At 49.6% G+C, this 20737-nt stretch overlaps 1 protein-coding gene across 1 annotated transcript in view; it reads left to right on the forward strand.

The window, feature by feature from the left end:
* Positions 1 to 20737, forward strand: part of RPS6KC1 (ribosomal protein S6 kinase C1) — a 315485-nt gene that overhangs the window by 274869 nt on the left and 19879 nt on the right. Inside the window, exons 14-15 of the mRNA XM_063919063.1 lie at positions 5904 to 5986; positions 17682 to 17777. Of these exons, the coding sequence (XP_063775133.1) occupies positions 5904 to 5986; positions 17682 to 17777 (179 nt within the window). The remainder of the gene's footprint in view (positions 1 to 5903; positions 5987 to 17681; positions 17778 to 20737) is intronic.

Consider the following 20737-nt stretch of genomic DNA (forward strand, 5'->3'; position numbering starts at 1 on the left):
GTCACGGCCAGCGAGCATTAACCGAGCCTGCATCACCCCATGTGTTTCTATAGTCACTGTGAGGAGCGCTGATAAACATGTTATAGAGGGAAGCGTCCGTAGCAGCAAAGAAGAACACGCGTTGCTTTTAAAATGTCATTTTGCTCATTTAAATATCTGTTGAACCAAATTGCGGAACAACGTCTTATCTGTAAAAAGCCAGGTCCCAAAAATCGAGGTAAAAGGTCTCATACCTCTAGATCTCATAAAACCTACAAAGAGCTTTGTCCGCACTCTCTGTCCCCCCCCCCCCCCCCCCCCCCCCCCGCGCACACCGCAGTACACGCATACAGTACACTGCGCTGATATACTGCGGCACGCTATGTCAGTATTTGAGATTGGGACAACCGTGAATTATTCTTCCATTGCTTCAGTTCTGTATCACCATACAGGACCCCGGATATAAATGTGTAAATGTCTGTAAGCAATCTACTTAGTATAATATGTCACCAAATGTAATTTATAAAGATTTAGCCAGTCACTTGCCATTATAGATCTGAGTTGTCAGCAATATCACTGGAATACGAATGGGGGCGTTATTCTTTATAATACACAAGTGTTCCTGATGATTATAATAAAGGTTGCATTAAGCACTGGTTGTGCAATCATCATTTATTCAGAATGGAGGTGTGATCGGCTAACAAACCTGCATGTTAGCTTAGGGTCATGCTGGACATTCTGTTTATTGGATAAAGCCAGCGACTATAGATCTGATAAAGACATTGACATACTGTAGATATGGCAGTTTGCAGTGAGCAACTTAGTTGGTTTCATATTGACGAAAGTGCCTCGATTTCTTTTATTGTTTCTGCTTTTAGAATAAATAATTTGTGCGTCTGTGAATTAATTCCAATCTGACATACAGTACATGCGGTGTAACTAATGATGGATCCCCCCCCCCCAGAAAATGATCTCATTTAGGTTTACACTGCACTAAAATGCCAGTTCCTGGAACACGTCTCAAAGTGGGTGTGTGGCACTGGCATCTGCCACACATGGCCAGCAGGTGGCACTCTGTAGCTAACTTTTACCTTCTCTGTGACAAAAGAAGTTTCACTTCATAATAAGACCTGCAGACCGTTACCATTAGAAGTTCTGCTCCCTGTTGCAGGCTACATAAAGGGCTTGGAATCCTGTGTTATTCTCTGGTGTGTTCCAGGCGAGGCTCATCCTGCAATATATAGCCACTCGCGTTAACCAAACAGTTCCCCGGCCCTTTAAAGTCTTGCCTACGACTCGCTTTGATGGATTTCCAAACCAAATCACTCTGCCCGTCCACGATAACTTACTTTTTTTGATTTTTTTTTTTTTTTTTTCTTTTCCCAAACTCACAGGGGAAACGACGACTTATAAATCATTCAATGTCCATAAAATTGGTGACACAACTTGAAAGAATGGCTTTGTGTATTTGCCAGCAATATTGCCTTACATTTTAAACGCACACAACACAAAATTAAAGGGCACAAGCAGCAGCGCTGTGATGTGACCCGGCTTCTGTTCCTGTCAGACCTGTGACAGCCTTTGTGTTTGGTAAATAAAAGGACGTTTCGATAGTTTGTGATGTATTTGGAGGGGTGGGCGTGGGGGGGGGGGGGGTAGTTTGTGATGAGGAGTAAAGTTTATCAGTAAGTTAGGATGAAAATGATTCACTCCTGTACAAACAATCCTTTGCTTCCCCGTTACCTGCCCCCCGGGACCTCTTATCTCTCACATTTGTCTCCAAAACATCGTCCACCTGTCTCCTCTTTCTAATTAATACAATATTTGTTTTATCTGCTGCTCACATGCCTCGGGGTTATAGGTTAGTTGTAGTCACATTCCGCCCCAGGACCCCGGCCGTTCTATAAATAAGTGACCGTTTTCCATAGACTTATGAAACATGGCGGAGGGGAATTACCCTGGTGACCGCATGACCGCTTACTGGGACGCACCCGTCCGTCAGCCTCTCTAGCTGTCGTGTTATAGAATGTTATTGATACGTAGTAGCTGGAAGCTGATTGGTTTCTGTGAGACAAATATAACTTAAGTTATTGCTGTAATATCGGTAAGATACAGGGAACAAGTTCTGAAAGTAGTGACATTGGGCCCCTACCTAGCGGCTACGCCCGGGGGGATGGGGGCTGACATGGCTTGAGAAGAAAGACAAAATAATTACACGTTAATTAGATTAGAGAGATCAAAAAAATGCAACTTCATTGGACACTTTTTCTGATTTTCAGGGATGTGTGAGAAATAAACGATCACCTTTATTTTGTTACACAGCAATAAAACATTTGTATCTCCATTTTTTTTTATGACCTCGTAAATGGCTGCTATCTTGTTATTATGTATCGGACTGTATACTTATAGAAACATTTGTGTATTTGACGTTAAGTACAGAGTAACGCAATCCTTTCTGTGTTTGTATCAATTTTACATCTCTAGTTTTAGTTTAAGAAAAAGTTTTACTTCTAGCCAGTTTCCTAATATATGTGAATGACTGGCTTTGTGTGGCGGCCACTCTGCGCGGTGTACAGACATGCAGGCTGATAGAGGTCCCCAATACACGGCCGACCATGCCAGCACTTGTGAAACATTAATAGGTACACATGCAGATAATATGTTTGGAATCCGTGTGTTCCTTAGAATACTGAACTCGTTCCAAGTCGGAGAAGCTGTAGGTGGAAGTGTGAGCTGTACCTATACAGTATTTATCCCTATACATATACACAATTATGTGTCAGTGCTGGCGGGACAGGCTTTATACTATGTACTTCATTCATAACGATCAGTATTGGTATTGACGCTGGTACCTGACGCTGATACAATGTACGGATGGTGTAATGGTATAGGGCAGCACGGATGGTGTAGTGGTTAGCATTACTGCCTCACAGCACTGAGGTCATGGGTTCCATTCCCACCATGGCCTTAACTGTGTGGAGTTTGTATATTCTCCCCGTACCTGCGTGGGTTTCCTCCGGGTACTCCGGTTTCCTCCCACAATCCAAAAATATTCTGGTAGGTTAATTGGCTTCCAACAAAAATTAACCCTAGTGTGAATGTGTGTGCGTGTACATGTGGTAGGGAATATAGAATGTAAGCTCCACTGGGGCAGGGGCTGATGTGAATGGGCAAATATTCTCTGTAAAGCGCTGCGGAATATGTGTGTCCTATATAAGTAACTGGTAATAAATGTATCTGAAATTCCATTAGTTAAACATGTTGGGTGGCTCAGTCAGAGGTTAAGTTCAGACTGTAGTGGAACATAAAACAAAATAGTAAAACGTCACTTTTCCGGACATGAACTTTTGAACAAAACATATGCAGTAATTGATGTAGGAACACCCCGCTGCTACTTATCTAAGGTGTTCTGTATAATATATATGGCACGGCTTACAATATAGTCTTCGTTAAACAACATGTCACTTATATACTTGTCTTACTATCATTTCATTCTTTACACATTTATATTACTTGTTTGATTGTTATAAATAAAAGAAAGTACAATCTAAAAACAAGTGGGAACAAACTGCGGGGTAGATTTACTATAAACCGCACATTTTCTTGCACTTTGATGTGCTGTTTGTAAATCTTACTCCCCCACCGCAACCACAAAACCAATGGATAGATTTACTAACGGGAGGTTTGTCAATGCCACTGATCACCGGTGGCTTTGAGCAATACTTTTAGGACTGCCACAGAAATCGGGGTTAAACCCGGTTTGTTTAACATCCTGTTATTACGTTTCTTATATAGCGCAGCAAATTCCATTGCGCTTTACGGTTGGAAACTACAGTAATTAAACTGGTTAATAACAGACAGACAGAGGTAGGAAGGCCCTGCTCACAAGCTTACACTCCTGTACTCTATTTCTGTTATTTATTTACTGTAATGCTATGTTTTGTCTCCCTGTACTGTCCTTTGTACGGCGCTGCAAAACACATGTGGCGCCTTATAAATAGAATGTAATAATAATAATAGGCAAGTAGGTGTTATCTATTGCATAATGGTCCTGCTAGATTGCAAAGGTTCTTGGTGGGCTGTATGATATGGCCTTCCGGTACTCTGATAGAGGCAGCGAAGAGGAGGTGGATTCAGAGAAGTGGATCCTTAAGGAGCAATTAGGTAGTATGAGAACCAAGAAAGGGCTGTGTCCTGAAGACCTAGGGATTGTAGTGTTTGTATGAGAAGAGAATGGTCAACTGAGTCAAAAGTAGCAGAGAGATCTAGAAGAATAGGTAGTGAGTAATGGCCTTTAGATTTAGCAGTGACCAAATCATTCACTACCTTAGTCAGTGCTGCCTCTGTGGAGTGTTGGGCATGAAATTCTGACTGAAGTGGGTCCAGTAGGCTGTGTGAGTTAAGAAAGTGTGTGAGGTGAGTGTAGGCAAGTCTCTCAAGTAGCTTGGAGGGGCATGGGAGATGAGAGATGGGACGGTAATTATAGAGTTAGGGTCTCAATTTTCAGAATGGGAGTAATCAGTGCATACAGAGAAGGAAAGGTACCAGTAGAGAGAGAGATTACCGATGTTAGGGTTTGGATGAGAAGAGGAAACCGAGATTTACTGATTTGTGAGGATATAGGATAAAGAGGAGAGGTTGTAGAGAAGCAGGATGAGAAGAGTGCAGATACTTCATCTTCACTTGTGGGATCAAATGAAGAGAAGGTGTTGGAGGGTTCTGGTAGGGAATAGAGCAGGTCACTGGCTGTGGAAGAGCATACAATTTAATTTCGGATCTTATCAATCTTGTTCTTGAAGTAGGAAGCAAGATCTTGCGCACTGATAGTGGTTGGTGGGATTGGTGAGGAAGGGATAAGAAGTGATTTAAATGTATTAAAAGGTTGCTTCTGGTTAGAGACTTGAGCAAACATGAGTTTGGAGTTATGTTTGTTTGGCAGTGTCCAGGGCATTACTGTAGGAGTGGTAGGTGGTCTTATATACGACATTTACGCCACTGATGTTCAACTTTGTTAGTTTTTGTAGGTGTCTTGTTAATTTAGAGCACCACTGTTGACTTCTAAGTCTACGTGGAGTGTGATGGGTAGCTGGAGGCACTTCATCAAGGGCTATCTCTAGAGTCTGGTTCAGGTGTGATACAGCCATCTCAGGTGAGGTGAATGCAGAAATAGGTGAAAGCAGTTGCTGGAGTGAGGTGGAAAGTTCTTGAAGACTAATTGTGTTAATATTTCTGTGGGTCAGAGGAGGCACGGAGGACTTCAGTGACATTGAGTGTGAAGACACGGAGGAGAGCATGCAGGTGATAAGGTTGTGATCTGAGAGAGGAAAAGGGGTGTTAGTGAATTCAGAAACTGAGCATAGTCTGGATCAGGGCAGTGGCCCTCCTGATGAGTAGAGGAGTCGGTCCATTGTGAGAGACCAGAGAGGAGCTTAGAGAGAGGAGATTGGAGGCATGAGGGGATTGTAGACTATCAATAGCAATAGTGAAATCACTCATGATGATGGTGGAGATGTCAGAGGATAAGAGGAAGCCAGGCAGAAAACTGTTCCAGAAATTGTTTGGGTTGCCCAGGTGGGCGATAGCTGCAACGTGCAGAGAAAGGGGTGTAAATCCTGATGGAATGTACTACAAATGATGTTAATGTGAGTGATGGAACCTGTGGTAGAAATGTGTATATGAAAGATTGGGTTAGTAGTATTCCAACGCACATGGTGGGATCCTCCATTTTGTCGGCGGAGGCAGTAGCCGACGCTACAGCCTATCCGTTCTGGAGCTTGAAGTGCCCCAGTCATGTCACTTGCCCAGAATTAATTGGCATTACGGTTCAGTAAGGATAATGGCTGCCAGCGCTTTCTAGACGCAATTTACACTTTCTAAGCATGTTTTGTTCCTGCCGATAATGAGTGTAAATCTCTTGTTTTCAGAGATTGGAGGTATAGCGGAGGAGACGGAGGCATGTGACTGGTGGAGCCTCGGTGCACTTCTCTTTGAGCTTCTCACCAGAAAGGTATGACTGTGGATCCTCTGTGTGACCTCTATGGGTTACAGCTGCATATGGGGTCCCCAAATCTGATGAATAGGATTCTCTTGGGGCCCCAGGATAATGGTGCACTACTCTTGACATTTTTGAACCATCTAAATCACAAATAACTGCTCTAGAATGCATCCATATTGTCGCATGAGTGTACTGTCTTGGGGGTTAATGTAATTAGCTGCGAGAAGATGTGTACATATACTGCTCTTATGGGGGCACTGGCGCACAATAATCTGCGAGATGGGAGTGAGCAAATGTGACGTTTTTGTCATTCTGACACATCTCGCCGTTAGCGTCCGATTGAATAGACCACTTTATTGGGTACATGCAATAGGTGCTATCTATTGCATAATGGTTCTGCCAGATTACAAAGGTTTTTAATGGGCTGTATGATACGGGATGCGGTCAGTTTACCTACAATCAAAATCCTGACAAGGTCAAAATCCAGACACGGTCAAAATACCGACAAGGTCAAAATACCAACATTTAAAATGTCGACAGGTCAAAAAGTCGTCATGAGTTTTTCATGATTTTTTGATTTAAACAGACTTGTTCATACTTTACTATTCCAGTGGACCTGGAGGGGGAATATAATAGTGTGTCGAGCGCAGCGTGGCACCGTGCCACTAAGCATGGTGAGCACAGCAGTACTTATACGGCGTCCATGTCGACCTATGTCGATATACACACACGCAAAAAATAATAATGAAAAACTTGTGTCGTCTTTTTGACCTGTCGACAATTTAAATGTCCGTAATTTGACCTTGTCTGGATTTGGTAAATTTTTGTAGGTATTTTGAGTGTTGTGACAGATTCAATTGGCCTCAAGCTTCTGTCCGTACCTGATTAGGGGTATATTCAATTACCGACCTATTCAATCTAACCCCAAATTATTCGACAAGTCAAGTAATTCGACTTGTCGAAAAGCACGTAGATTGGTGCAATAGCTGCCGATCCGCGTGCTTGTGTCGGTTTTGGCCCCCTTTTCGACCATCTCAATTCGACTTTAAAAAAAGTAGAATTGAGATGCGGGAGCAGAGACGGGGGAAAGCAGCCCCTGGAGGATGTCACAGCCGCCGCTCACGGCAGCGTCCACCCGGCTCAAGCAAGCGAGACCTCGCTTGCTGGAGCTAGGTGGACGCTGCCGTGAGAGGCTGCTGTGACACATCCTCCGGCTTCGCTGGCTACTGCAGCTCTCCCCCGTCTGTCCGCTGCTCTCCCCCGTCAAACCCCCCCCCCCTTCCCGCATCTCAATTCGACTTGAGATTGCATTGAATAGCCTTGGTCGGATCCATTCTGACAAATGAATGTTGGAATGGATCCGACTTCAATTGAATATACCCCTTAGTTTATTTCTTAACAGTTACTTGTATAGCAGTAACAGGGATCTACTGATTACAGCATAGGAAATCGTAACATCCCACAAAACAAACGTCTCTGCCTCCTGAACCAAGCGCACCTCCGTAACTCACCTGCCGCTGTCACCTGGGTTGTGTTCCTTGGTCGGTACAGAGATCTGTGACCTTGAACCATTGCTAGTATCCTTATTCCTCACTAGAGGGTACAGCAGCAGCACACGGTTACATAATATTGCTGGGAAAGCAGTTACAGACATGCATAGGAAGTATCTTACATTACACATTCGGCTGCACCAGCAGCTTCCCGGCTATTTCTGGGTAACCTCTGATATATAGGGACGGAAGATGAAAGTTAAGGTTATCTGATTTATCATGCTGGCCGCCTCAGAGTTCTGTTCTTGCAGGCATTGGTCATACTCTGTAATGAACTGTATGCATCTACATGTATGTGGCACGTATTGACGGTGTGCATAATTTATGGTGCGGAGATGTTACAGCAAAGAAAGTGTGCGGGACGCTGGTGTATCACATTATTGGTAGAAGTTTATCAGAGCTTAGAGAGAGAGAGATAAAGTACCAGCCAATCAGCTTCTGTCATTTTTCAAACAGCCTGTAACATGGCAGTTAGGGGCTGATTGGCTGATACTTTATCTCTCTCCACTTTTTTTCTCTCTCCAAGTTTTGATAAATCTCTCCCTATACCTGCTTATCTTCCTAAAAAGTATAACGAGCATTACCCAGTTATACAGTACTACCGATGTCTCACTGCATACGACTCATGTATTCTGCTATGGTCATAGCACAGTGATCTGCTCTGTGAGCAATATGACCACACACATTCTTTAGAACAGAATAATAAAGTCACTTTGTTGTAACCCATTAAAATATATAAACGTTGTTTTGTTTGGCATTATGTTGGGCCCGATAGTGTACCTGTAGCACTTTCATAGCTGCCAAATATCAGTACTCTGTGCTGCTGGGGACCCTGCTCCTCCCACTATATAACTCTCAGTCTGTAACTTCTTGCTGCCTCCATTCCCCTCCTCACATCAAGTCACTGCCCCTGTCACATGCAGCCCTGTCCTCACTGACACATCACTCCTCTCCTGACATACTCTGTGCTGCTGGAGACCCTGCTCCTCCCACTATATAACTCTCAGTCTGTGGCTTCCTGCTGCCTCCATTCCCCTCCTCACATCATGTCACTGCCCCTGTCACATGCAGCCCTGTCCTCACTGACACATCACTCCTCTCCTGACATACTCTGTGCTGCTGGGGACCCTGCTCCTCCCACTGTATAACTCTCAGTCTGTGGCTTCCTGCTGCCTCCATTCCCCTCCTCACATCATGTCACTGCCCCGGTCACATGCAGCCCTGTCCTCACTGACACATCACTCATCTCCTGATATACTCTGTACTGCTGGGGATCCTGCTCCTCTCACTATATAACGGTCAGTCTGTGGCTTCCTGCTGCCTCCATTCCCCTCCTCTCGGCTGCCTCCGATCCTGCTCCTCTCACTATATAACGGTCAGTCTGTGGCTTCCTGCTGCCTCCATTCCCCTCCTCCATTCCCCTCCTCACATCACTGCCCCTGTCACATGCAGCCCTGTCCTCACTGACACATCACTCATCTCCTGATATACTCTGTACTGCTGGGGACACTGCTCCTCCCACTATATAACTATCAGTCTGTGGCTTCCTGCTGCCTCCATTCCCCTCCTCACATCATGTCACTGCCCCTGTCCTCACTGACACATCACTCATCTCCTGATGTACTCTGTACTGCTGGGGACACTGCTCCTCCCACTATATAACTATCAGTCTTTGGCTTCCTGCTGACTCCATTCCCCTCCTCACATCATGTCACTGCCCCTGTCACATGCAGCCCTGTCCTCACTGACATATCACTCATCTTCTGATATACTCTGTGCTGCTGGGGACCCTGCTCCTCCCACTGTATAACTCTCAGTCTGTGGCTTCCTGCTGCCTCCATTCCCCTCCTCACATCATGTCACTGCCCCTGTCACATGCAGCCCTGTCCTCACTGACACATCCCTCATCTCCTGATATACTCTGTGCTGCTGGGGACCCTGCTCCTCCCACTGTATAACTCTCAGTCTGTGGCTTCCTGCTGCCTCCATTCCCCTCCTCACATCATGTCACTGCCCCTGTCACATGCAGCCCTGTCCTCACTGACACATCACTCATCCCCTGATATACTCTGTGCTGCTGGGGACCCTGCTCCTCCCACTATATAACTCTCAGTCTGTGGCTTCCTGCTGCCTCCATTCATTATTACATAGGGAGTGTCTTGTCCTCCCAGTGCCAGTAAGAATTTTCCTCTAGTACGGATTCAGTATGATATTCGGGTTGTCGGGATGTCAGCAGTCACATGACTGAGACTGGCATCCTGACCTTGAAGATACAGACGTCAGAGGGGGTAAGTAATCTTCACCCTAATACCCCCCCCGCCTCCTCACCCTAGTGCCTCTTACTAACCCCTGCTAGTGCCTAATCCTAACCCTAAAAGTTACCCCTATACTTTCGTTTGGTATGGCGGCAGACGTCTGTCTTCCGGGTGGTGTCGGGATTCCTGCGTTGGTCACATGACCTCTGGCAGCCGGGAAATAAATGCATCCCTCCAGTACAGTGTAATGCGTGCACTACTTTTCTGTACTCAGGAACCTGGCTGACAATCCCATGCGGGTACTACTGTTCTGTACTCAGGAACATGGCTGACAATCCCGTACGGGCACTACTGTTCTGTACTCAGGAACCTGGCTGACAATCCCGTGCATGCACTACTGCTCTGTACTCGGGAACCTGGCTGACAATCCCGTGCGGGCACTACTGTTCTGTACTCAGGAACCTGGCTGACAATACCTGTGGGAACTACTGTCCTGTACTCAGGAACCTGGCTGACAATCCCATGCGGGCACTACTGTTCTGTACTCAGGAACCTGGCTGACAATCCCGTGCGGGCACTACTGTTCTGTACTCAGGAACCTGGCTGACAATCCCGTGCGGGCACTACTGTTCTGTACTCAGGAACCTGGCTGACAATCCCGTGCATGCACTACTGCTCTGTACTCGGGAACCTGGCTGACAATCCCGTGCGGGCACTACTGTTCTGTACTCAGGAACCTGGCTGACAATCCCGTGCGGGCACTACTGTTCTGTACTCAGGAACCTGGCTGACAATCCCGTGCGGGCACTACTGTTCTGTAATCAGGAACCTGGCTGACAATCCCATGCGGGCACTACTGTTCTGTACTCAGGAACCTGGCTGACAATCCCGTGCGGGCACTACTGTTCTGTAATCAGGAACCTGGCTGACAATCCCGTGCGGGCACTACTGTTCTGTACTCAGGAACCTGGCTGACAATCCCGTGTGGGCACTACTGTTCTGTAATCAGGAACCTGTGTGACAATCCCGTGCGGGCACTACTGCTCTGTACTCAGGAACCTGGCTGACAATCCCGTGCGGGCACTACTGTTCTGTACTCGGGAACCTGGCTGACAATCCCGTGCGGGCACTACTGTTCTGTAATCAGGAACCTGGCTGACAATCCCGTGCGGGCACTACTGTTCTGTACTCAGGAACCTGGCTGACAATCCCGTGCGGGCACTACTGTTCTGTACTCAGGAACCTGGCTGACAATCCCGTGCGGGCACTACTGTTCTGTACTCAGGAACCTGGCTGACAATCCCGTGCGGGCACTACTGTTCTGTAATCAGGAACCTGGCTGACAATCCCATGCGGGCACTACTGTTCTGTACTCAGGAACCTGGCTGACAATCCCGTGCGGGCACTACTGTTCTGTAATCAGGAACCTGGCTGACAATCCCGTGCGGGCACTACTGTTCTGTAATCAGGAACCTGTGTGACAATCCCGTGCGGGCACTACTGCTCTGTACTCAGGAACCTGGCTGACAATCCCGTGCGGGCACTACTGTTCTGTAATCAGGAACCTGGCTGACAATCCCATGCGGGCACTACTGTTCTGTACTCAGGAACCTGGCTGACAATCCCGTGCGGGCACTACTGTTCTGTAATCAGGAACCTGGCTGACAATCCCGTGCGGGCACTACTGTTCTGTAATCAGGAACCTGTGTGACAATCCCGTGCGGGCACTACTGTTCTGTACTCTGGAACCTGGCTGACAATCCCGTGCGGGCACTACTGTTCTGTACTCGGGAACCTGGCTGACAATCCCGTACCTGCACTACTGTTCTGTACTCGGGAACCTGGTTGACAATCCCGTGCGGGCACTACTGTTCTGTACTCAGGAACCTGGCTGACAATCCCGTGCGGGCACTACTGTTCTGTATTCAGGAACCTGGCTGACAATCCCGTGCGGGCACTACTGTTCTGTACTCAGGAACCTGGCTGACAATCCCGTGCGGGCACTACTGTTCTGTAATCAGGAACCTGTGTGACAATCCCGTGCGGGCACTACTGTTCTGTACTCAGGAACCTGGCTGACAATCCCGTGCGGGCACTACTGTTCTGTATTCAGGAACCTGGCTGACAATCCCGTGCGGGCACTACTGTTCTGTACTCAGGAACCTGGCTGACAATCCCGTGCGGGCACTACTGTTCTGTACTCAGGAACCTGGGTGACAATCCCGTGCGGGCACTACTGCTCTGTACTCAGGAACCTGGCTGACAATCCCGTGCGGGCACTACTGTTCTGTAATCAGGAACCTGGCTGACAATCCCGTGCGGGCACTACTGTTCTGTACTCAGGAACCTGGGTGACAATCCCGTGCGGGCACTACTGTTCTGTACTCTGGAACCTGTGTGACAATCCCGTGCGGGCACTACTGTTCTGTACTCAGGAACCTGGCTGACAATCCCGTGCGTGTCACTGCCCCTGTCACATGCAGCCCTGTCCTCACTGACACATCACTCATCCCCTGATATACTCTGTGCTGCTGGGGACCCTGCTCCTCCCACTATATAACTCTCAGTCTGTGGCTTCCTGCTGCCTCCATTCATTATTACATAGGGAGTGTCTTGTCCTCCCAGTGCCAGTAAGAATTTTCCTCTAGTACGGATTCAGTATGATATTCGGGTTGTCGGGATGTCAGCAGTCACATGACTGAAACTGGCATCCTGACCTTGAAGATACAGTCGTCAGAGGGGGTAAGTAATCTTCACCCTAAGACCCCCTACCCCCGCCTCCTCACCCTAGTGCCTCTTACTAACCCCTGCTAGTGCCTAATCCTAACCCTAAAAGTTACCCCTATACTTTCGTTTGGTATGGCGGCAGACGTCTGTCTTCCGGGTGGTGTCGGGATTCCGGCGTTGGTCACATGACCTCTGGCAGCCGGGAAATAAATGCATCCCTCCAGTACAGCGTAATGCGTGCACTACTTTTCTGTACTCAGGAACCTGGCTGACAATCCCATGCGGGCACTACTGTTCTGTACTCAGGAACCTGGCTGACAATCCCGTGCGTGCACTACTGCTCTGTACTCAGGAACCTGGCTGACAATCCCGTACGGGCACTACTGTTCTGTGCTCAGGAACCTGGCTGACAATCCCGCGCGTGCACTACTGTTCTGTGCTCAGGAACCTGGCTGACAGTCCCGTGCGTGCACTACTGTTCTGTGCTCAGGAACCTGGCTGACAGTCCCGTGCGTGCACTACTGTTCTGTGCTCAGGAACCTGGCTGACAATCCCGTGCTCGCACTACTGTTCTGTGCTCAGGAACCTGGTTGACAATCCCGTACGTGCACTACTGTTCTGTACTCAGGAACCTGGCTGACAACCCCATGCGGGCACTACTGTTCTGTACTCGGGAACCTGGCTGACAATCCCGTGCGGGCACTACCGTTCTGTACTCGGGAACCTGGCTGACAATCCCGTGCGTGCACTACTGCTCTGTACTCAGGAACCTGGCTGACAACCCCGTGCGGGCACTACTGTTCTGTACTCTGGAACCTGGCTGACAATCCCGTGCGGGCACTACTGTTCTGTACTCGGGAACCTGGCTGACAATCCCGTGCGGGCACTACTGTTCTGTAATCAGGAACCTGGCTGACAATCCCGTGCGGGCACTACTGTTCTGTATTCAGGAACCTGGCTGACAATCCCGTGCGGGCACTACTGCTCTGTACTCAGGAACCTGGCTGACAATCCTGAGCGTGCACTACTGTTCTGTACTCAGGAACCTGGCTGACAATCCCGTGCGGGCACTACTGTTCTGTACTCAGGAACCTGGCTGACAATCACGTGCGTGCACTACTGCTCTGTACTCAGGAACCTGGCTGACAATCCTGAGCGTGCACTACTGTTCTGTACTCAGGAACCTGGCTGACAATCCCGTGCGTGCACTACTGTTCTGTACTCAGGAACCTGGGTGACAATCCCGTGCGGGCACTACTGTTCTGTACTCTGGAACCTGGGTGACAATCCCGTGCGGGCACTACTGTTCTGTACTCAGGAACCTGGCTGACAATCCCGTGCGGGCACTACTGTTCTGTACTCAGGAACCTGGCTGACAATCCCGTTCCTGCACTACTGTTCTGTACTCAGGAACCTGGCTGACAATCCCGTGCCTGCACTACTGCTCTGTACTCAGGAACCTGGCTGACAATCCCGTGCGGGCACTACTGTTCTGTACTCGGGAACCTGGGCGACAATCCCATGTGGGCACTACTGTTCTGTACTCGGGAACCTGGCGACAATTCCGTGCGTGCACTACTCTTCTGTACTCGGGAACCAGGCGACAATTCCGTGCGTGCACTACTGTTCTGTACTCAGGAACCAGGCGACAATTCCGTACCTGCACTACTGTTCTGTACTCAGGAACCTGGCTGACAATCCCGTGCGGGCACTACTGCTATTTTCTCGGGAACCTGGCTGACAATCCCGTACGGGCACTACTGTTCTGTACTCGGGAACCTGGCTGACAATCCCGTGCGGGCACTACTGCTCTGTACTCGGGAACCTGGATGACAATCCCGTACGGGCACTACTGTTCTGTGCTCAGGAACCTGGCTGACAATCCCGTGCGGGCACTACTGTTCTGTACTCAGGAACCTGGCTGACAATCCCATGCGGGCACTACTGTTCTGTACTCAGGAACCTGGCTGACAATACCTGTGGGCACTACTGTCCTGTACTCAGGAACCTGGCTGACAATCCCGTGCGTGCACTACTGTTCTGTACTCAGGTACCTGGCTGACAATCCCGTGCGTGCACTACTGCTCTGTACTCAGGAACCTGGCTGACAACCCCGTGCGGGCACTACTGTTCTGTACTCTGGAACCTGGCTGACAATCCCGTGCGGGCACTACTGCTCTGTACTCGGGAACCTGGCTGAAAATCCCGTACAGGCACTACTGTTCTGTACTCGGGAACCTGGCTGACAATCCCGTGCGGGCACTACTGCTCTGTACTCGAGAACCTGGATGACAATCCCGTACGGGCACTACTGTTCTGTGCTCAGGAACCTGGCTGACTATCCCGTGCGGGCACTACTGCTCTGTACTCGGGAACCTGGCTGACTATCCCGTGCGGGCACTACTGTTCTGTACTCCGGAACCTGGCTGACAATCCCGTACGGGCACTACTGTTCTGTACTCAGGAACCTGGCTGACAATCATGTGCGTGCACTACTGTTCTGTACTCAGGAACCTGGCTGACAATCCCGTGCGAGCTCTACTGTTCTGTACTCAGGAACCTGGCTGACAATCCTGTACGGGCACTACTGTTCTGTGCTCAGGAACCTGGCTGACAATCCCGTACGGGCACTACTGTTCGGTGCTCAGGAACCTGGCTGACAATCCCGTACGGGCACTACTGTTCTGTGCTCAGGAACCTGGCTGACAATCCCGTACGGGCACTACTGTTCTGTGCTCAGGAACCTGGCTGACAATCCCGTACGGGCACTACTGTTCTGTGCTCAGGAACCTGGCTGACAATCCCGTACGGGCACTACTGTTCTGTGCTCAGGAACCTGGCTGACAATCCCGTACGGGCACTACTGTTCTGTACTCAGGAACCTGGCTGACAATCCCGTGCGGGCACTACTGTTCTGTACTCAGGAACCTGTGTGACAGTATCGTGCGTGCACTACTGTTCTGTACTCGGGAACCTGGCTGACAATCCCGTGCGGGCACTACTGTTCTGTACTCGGGAACCTGGCTGACAATCCCGTGCGGGCACTACTGTTCTGTGCTCAGGAACCTGGCTGACAGTCCTGTACGTGCACTACTGCTCTGTACTCAGGAACCTGGCTGACAATACCTGTGGGCACTACTGTCCTGTACTCAGGAACCTGGCTAACAATCCCGTGCGTGCACTACTGTTCTGTACTCAGGTACCTGGCTAACAATCCCGTGCGTGCACTACTGCTCTGTACTCAGGAACCTGGCTGACAATCCCGTGTGGGCACTACTGTTCTGTACTCAGGAACCTGGCTGACAATCATGTGCGTGCACTACTGTTCTGTACTCAGGAACCTGGCTGACAATCCCGTGCGGGCACTACTGTTCTGTACTCAGGAACCTGTGTGACAGTCCCGTGCGTGCACTACTGTTCTGTACTCGGGAACCTGGCTGACAATCCCGTGCGGGCACTACTGTTCTGTGCTCAGGAACCTGGCTGACAATCCCGTACGGGCACTACTGCTCTGTACTCAGGAACCTGGCTGACAATCTCGTACGGGCACTACTGTTCTGTGCTCAGGAACCTGGCTGACAATCCCGTACGGGCACTACTGTTCTGTGCTCAGGAACCTGGCTGACAATCCCGTGCGGGCACTACTGTTCTGTACTCAGGAACCTGTGTGACAGTCCCGTGCGTGCACTACTGTTCTGTACTCGGGAACCTGGCTGACAATCCCGTGCGGGCACTACTGTTCTGTACTCTGGAACCTGGCTGACAATCCCGTGCGGGCACTACTGCTCTGTACTCAGGAACCTGGCTGACAATCCCGTACGGGCACTACTGTTCTGTGCTCCGGAACCTGGCTGACAGTCCCGTACGTGCACTACTGCTCTGTACTCAGGAACCTTGCTGACAATCCCGTACCTGCACTACTGTTATGTACTCAGGAACCTTGCTGACAATCCCATGCGGGCACTACTGTTCTGTACTCCGGAACCTGTGTGACAGTCCCGTGCGTGCACTACTGTTCTGTACTCGGGAACCTGGCTGACATTCCCGTGCGGGCACTACTGTTCTGTACTCGGGAACCTGGCTGACAATCCCATGCGTGCATTACTGTTCTGTACTCGGGAACCTGGCTGACAGTCCCGTGCGTGCACTACTGTTCTGTACTCGGGAACCTGGCTGACAATCCCGTGCGGGCACTACTGTTCTGTACTCTGGAACCTGGCTGACAATCCCGTGCGGGCACTACTGCTCTGTACTCAGGAATCTGGCTGACAATCCCGTACGGGCACTACTGTTCTGTGCTCAGGAACCTGGCTGACAGTCCCGTACGTGCACTACTGCTCTGTACTCAGGAACCTTGCTGACAGTCCCGTGCGTGCACTACTGTTCTGTACTCAGGAACCTGGCTGACAATCCCATGCGTGCATTACTGTTCTGTACTCGGGAACCTGGCTGACATTCCCGTGCGGGCACTACTGTTCTGTACTCGGGAACCTGGTTGACAATCCCGTGCGGCACTACTGTTCTGTACTCAGGAACCTGGCTGACAATCCCGTACCTGCACTACTGTTCTGTACTCAGGAACCTGGTTGACAATCCCGTGCGGGCACTACTGTTCTGTGCTCAGGAACCTGGCTGACAATCCCGTGCGGGCACTACTGTTCTGTACTCAGGAACCTGGCTGACAATCCCGTACCTGCACTACTGTTCTGTACTCAGGAACCTGGCTGACAATCCCGTACCTTTACTACTGTTCTGTACTCAGGAACCTGGCTGACAATCCCGTACCTGCACTACTGTTCTGTACTCAGGAACCTGGGTGACAATCCCGTACCTGCACTACTGTTCTGTACTCAGGAACCTGGCTGACATTCCCGTGAGGGCACTACTGTTCTTGTGCTACGACATTTGAATTGAGTTTTTGTATCCATTTGTAATTAATTCACCTTTCTGTTGCCGGTGGATGGGGGTTTGGTACTATACAATTTTGTGCTTTTTTCTGTGTTTTCTATGTGTAATGACCTGCGTATTTCCTGTCATAAGAGAGAGAATTGTTACTACCCCCCCCCCTCCCCCCAATCCCCACAAAAAAATTTTTTTATGAAAATATATACAGTAACAGTGTAATAGTGATTTCACCCATGAGAGAGTGACTGATTTGTGTCTTCATCCCTTCAGGCTCTGGTGGACTGTCACCCTGCAGGAATTAGCTCCCACACCTCGCTCAACATGCCGGAATACGTGTCCAGGGAAGCGCGCTCTCTCGTTCAGCAGGTAATGTCTATCCCCCCCTCCCCCACGCACATCTTTACCGCGCACTCCAATTCATCATATATCAGGCATGTCCAAACTGCGGCCCTCCAGCTGTCGAGGAACTACACATTCCAGCATGCCCTGACACAGCTTTAGCATTCTCTGACAGCAAAACGGTGTCAGGGCATGCTGGGATATGTAGTTTCACAACAGCTGGAGGGCCGCCGTTTGGACATGCCTGTAATACATGCTCTGATCTAGGTGTTTCTTGACCTGTTTCTGTCTCCTGAGATCACTCCCACCTCCACCTGCAGGTCACATATGTGTAATAATGTATAATAATACTGCAAGAAGCAATCAGAGCTGTGTATAGAATGTGACCGCAGATCGGAACCACTTGGCCCATCCAGTCTGCCGCTTTTTCTACCATATTTTTATCTCAAGCCTTGATTGATCCTTATTTCTGTGTAAGGAGATCGTTATGTCTATCCCATGCATGCTTACATTGCTCTACTGTCTGAGCCTCTACCACCTCTGATGGGAGGCTATTCCACTTCTCCACTACCCTTTCTGTGAAGTACGTCGGTGCTTTGGAATGCCACACACAGGACCTCATTTATAGTTTCACGCGTTTCACTCTTTATACACATACCAGCTCAAGTGTGCAGGAGTTATCATTAATATGCCTGACAATGTACTTCCATACAAACGCCTGCCTATCGGCTGTAGTCACATCTGGACTAAGTCATCAAAATCAATATGAGGGGGTCACTATGCAATCAGCCAGTCAGACGTGGCTAGAAAGTGTGGCGGATAGTTATCATTACGTATCTTTATTCCACTTCCCACATCCTATGACGCGCGCCTGGGAATGTTGCTACATATAATTACACTGCGTTTCCTGTGTGTTTGCTAAAGGTACGTTGTAGCCTTCTTTCTGTGTTCCGCTATCCCTTCACCCGGGGATGGGTACACGTTACCGCTGCTGGGGATCCCAGCGGTCAGCATACCTACCATGGGATCTCTGCGGCGGCATGCCACAAGTCCTATTCCCATGGGTGTCGCAGGCGTGTCCAGACCGTTGCGGGGCGGGCCGCAGCGGCTGTGTGACGTCACAAACAGTCGCAGTGACCTGAAACATGACGGGTAGCCACCTGCCAGCGCAGCTCGGCTGCATATTCAGATGGCTACCCTAAACATGCGAAAGCTGGCGTGCAAGGCTTTTGCATGGTTGCGGGGGTGGAAGTCTGGATCGGCTATGCGTGGTGGAGTTGCACTGTGCTGGGCATGTGTGCATGTGTGTGTGTGTGTGTGTGTGTCCCCCCCCCCCCCCCCCCCCTTCTCCCCGGCATGTCAGAGTAATGGATCATAGACGTGAGTTTTTCCGCACATCTATGATCCATGCTAAATTAGGCCTACAGTATACAAATTGTATTTTCACATTCAGAAATCTATGTGCCCTATTGCAGATCAGCCCCACAGCACGAGCGCACTCTCTGCAGAGCCCCGCTATAAGAGGCACGGCACAAGTCACTGACGGGTGTGGTATGTTAGGTAGATTAGACTTAAGTCGACAGTGTCTAGGTCGACCACTATTGGTCGACAGTAAGTAGGTCGACAGGGACTCTAGGTTGACATAAAGTTTTTTTTTTAGTTTTCTCTGACGTCCTAGTGGATGCTGGGGACTCCGTAAGGACCATGGGGAACAGACGGGCTCCGCAGGAGACTGGGCACTCTAAAGAAAGACTATCTGGTGTGCACTGGCTCCTCCCACTATGCCCCTCCTTCAAGCCTCAGTTAGCTCTCTGTGCCCGGCCGAGCTGGATGCACACTAGGGGCTCTCCTGAGCTCCTAGGAAGAAAGTATATGTTAGGTTTTTTATTTTCAGTGAGACCTGCTGGCAACAGGCTCACTGCATCGAGGGACTAAGGGGAGAAGAAGCGAACCTACCTAAGTGGTGGTAGCTTGGGCTTCTTATGCTACTGGACACCATTAGCTCCAGAGGGATCGAACACAGGACCCGACCTCGTCGTCCGTTCCCGGAGCCGCGCCGCCGTCCCCCTTACAGAGCCAGAAGCAAGAAGAGGTCCAGAAAATCGGCAGCTGAAGACTTCTGTCTTCTCCAAGGTAGCGCACAGCACTGCAGCTGTGCGCCATTGCTCCTCATGCACACCACACACTGCGGTCACTGATGGGTGCAGGGCGCTGGGGGGGGGGGCGCCCTGAGAAGCAATATTAACACCTTGGCTGGCAAACTGGCACCATATATAGCCCGAGAGGCTATATAGGTGCTTTTTAACCCCTGCCAGAATCCATAAAAATGCGGGAGAAAAGTCCGCGAAAAAGAAGCGGAGCTATCTCCCTCAGCACACTGGCGCCATTTTCCCTCACAGCTCCGCTGGAGGGAAGCTCCCTGGCTCTCCCCTGCAGTCAATAACACTACAGCAAGGGTTAAAAAAGAGAGGGGGGGGCACAATTTAGGCGCAGTATACAATATATATATATAGGCAGCTATAAGGGAAAACACTCTTTATAGGTGATATCCCTGTGATATATAGCGCCCTGGTGTGTGCTGGCATACTCTCCCCCTGTCTCCCCAAAGGGCTTTGTGGGGTCCTGTCCTCTGTCAGAGCATTCCCTGTGTGTCGGTACGGCTGTGTCGACATGTATGAGGAGGATAATGATGTGGAGGCGGAGAGAATGCCTGTAAATGTGATGTCACCCCCCTGCGGGGTCGACACCGGAGTGGTTGGACTTATGGAAGGATTACGTGAAAGTGTCAACTCCTTACACACAAGGTCGACGACACAGAACAGCCGGCTACTCAGCTTGTGCCTGTTCCAGCGTCTCAAATGTCATGGGGGGCTCTAAAAACGCCCGCTACCTCAGATGGCAGACACAGATGTCGACACGGATACCGACTCCAGTGTCGACGACGATGAGACTAGTGTACCCTCCAAATAGGTCCACCCGTTACATGA

This window comes from Pseudophryne corroboree, chromosome 4, assembly GCF_028390025.1.
Source record: "Pseudophryne corroboree isolate aPseCor3 chromosome 4, aPseCor3.hap2, whole genome shotgun sequence".
Classification (NCBI taxonomy): Eukaryota; Metazoa; Chordata; class Amphibia; order Anura; family Myobatrachidae; genus Pseudophryne; species Pseudophryne corroboree.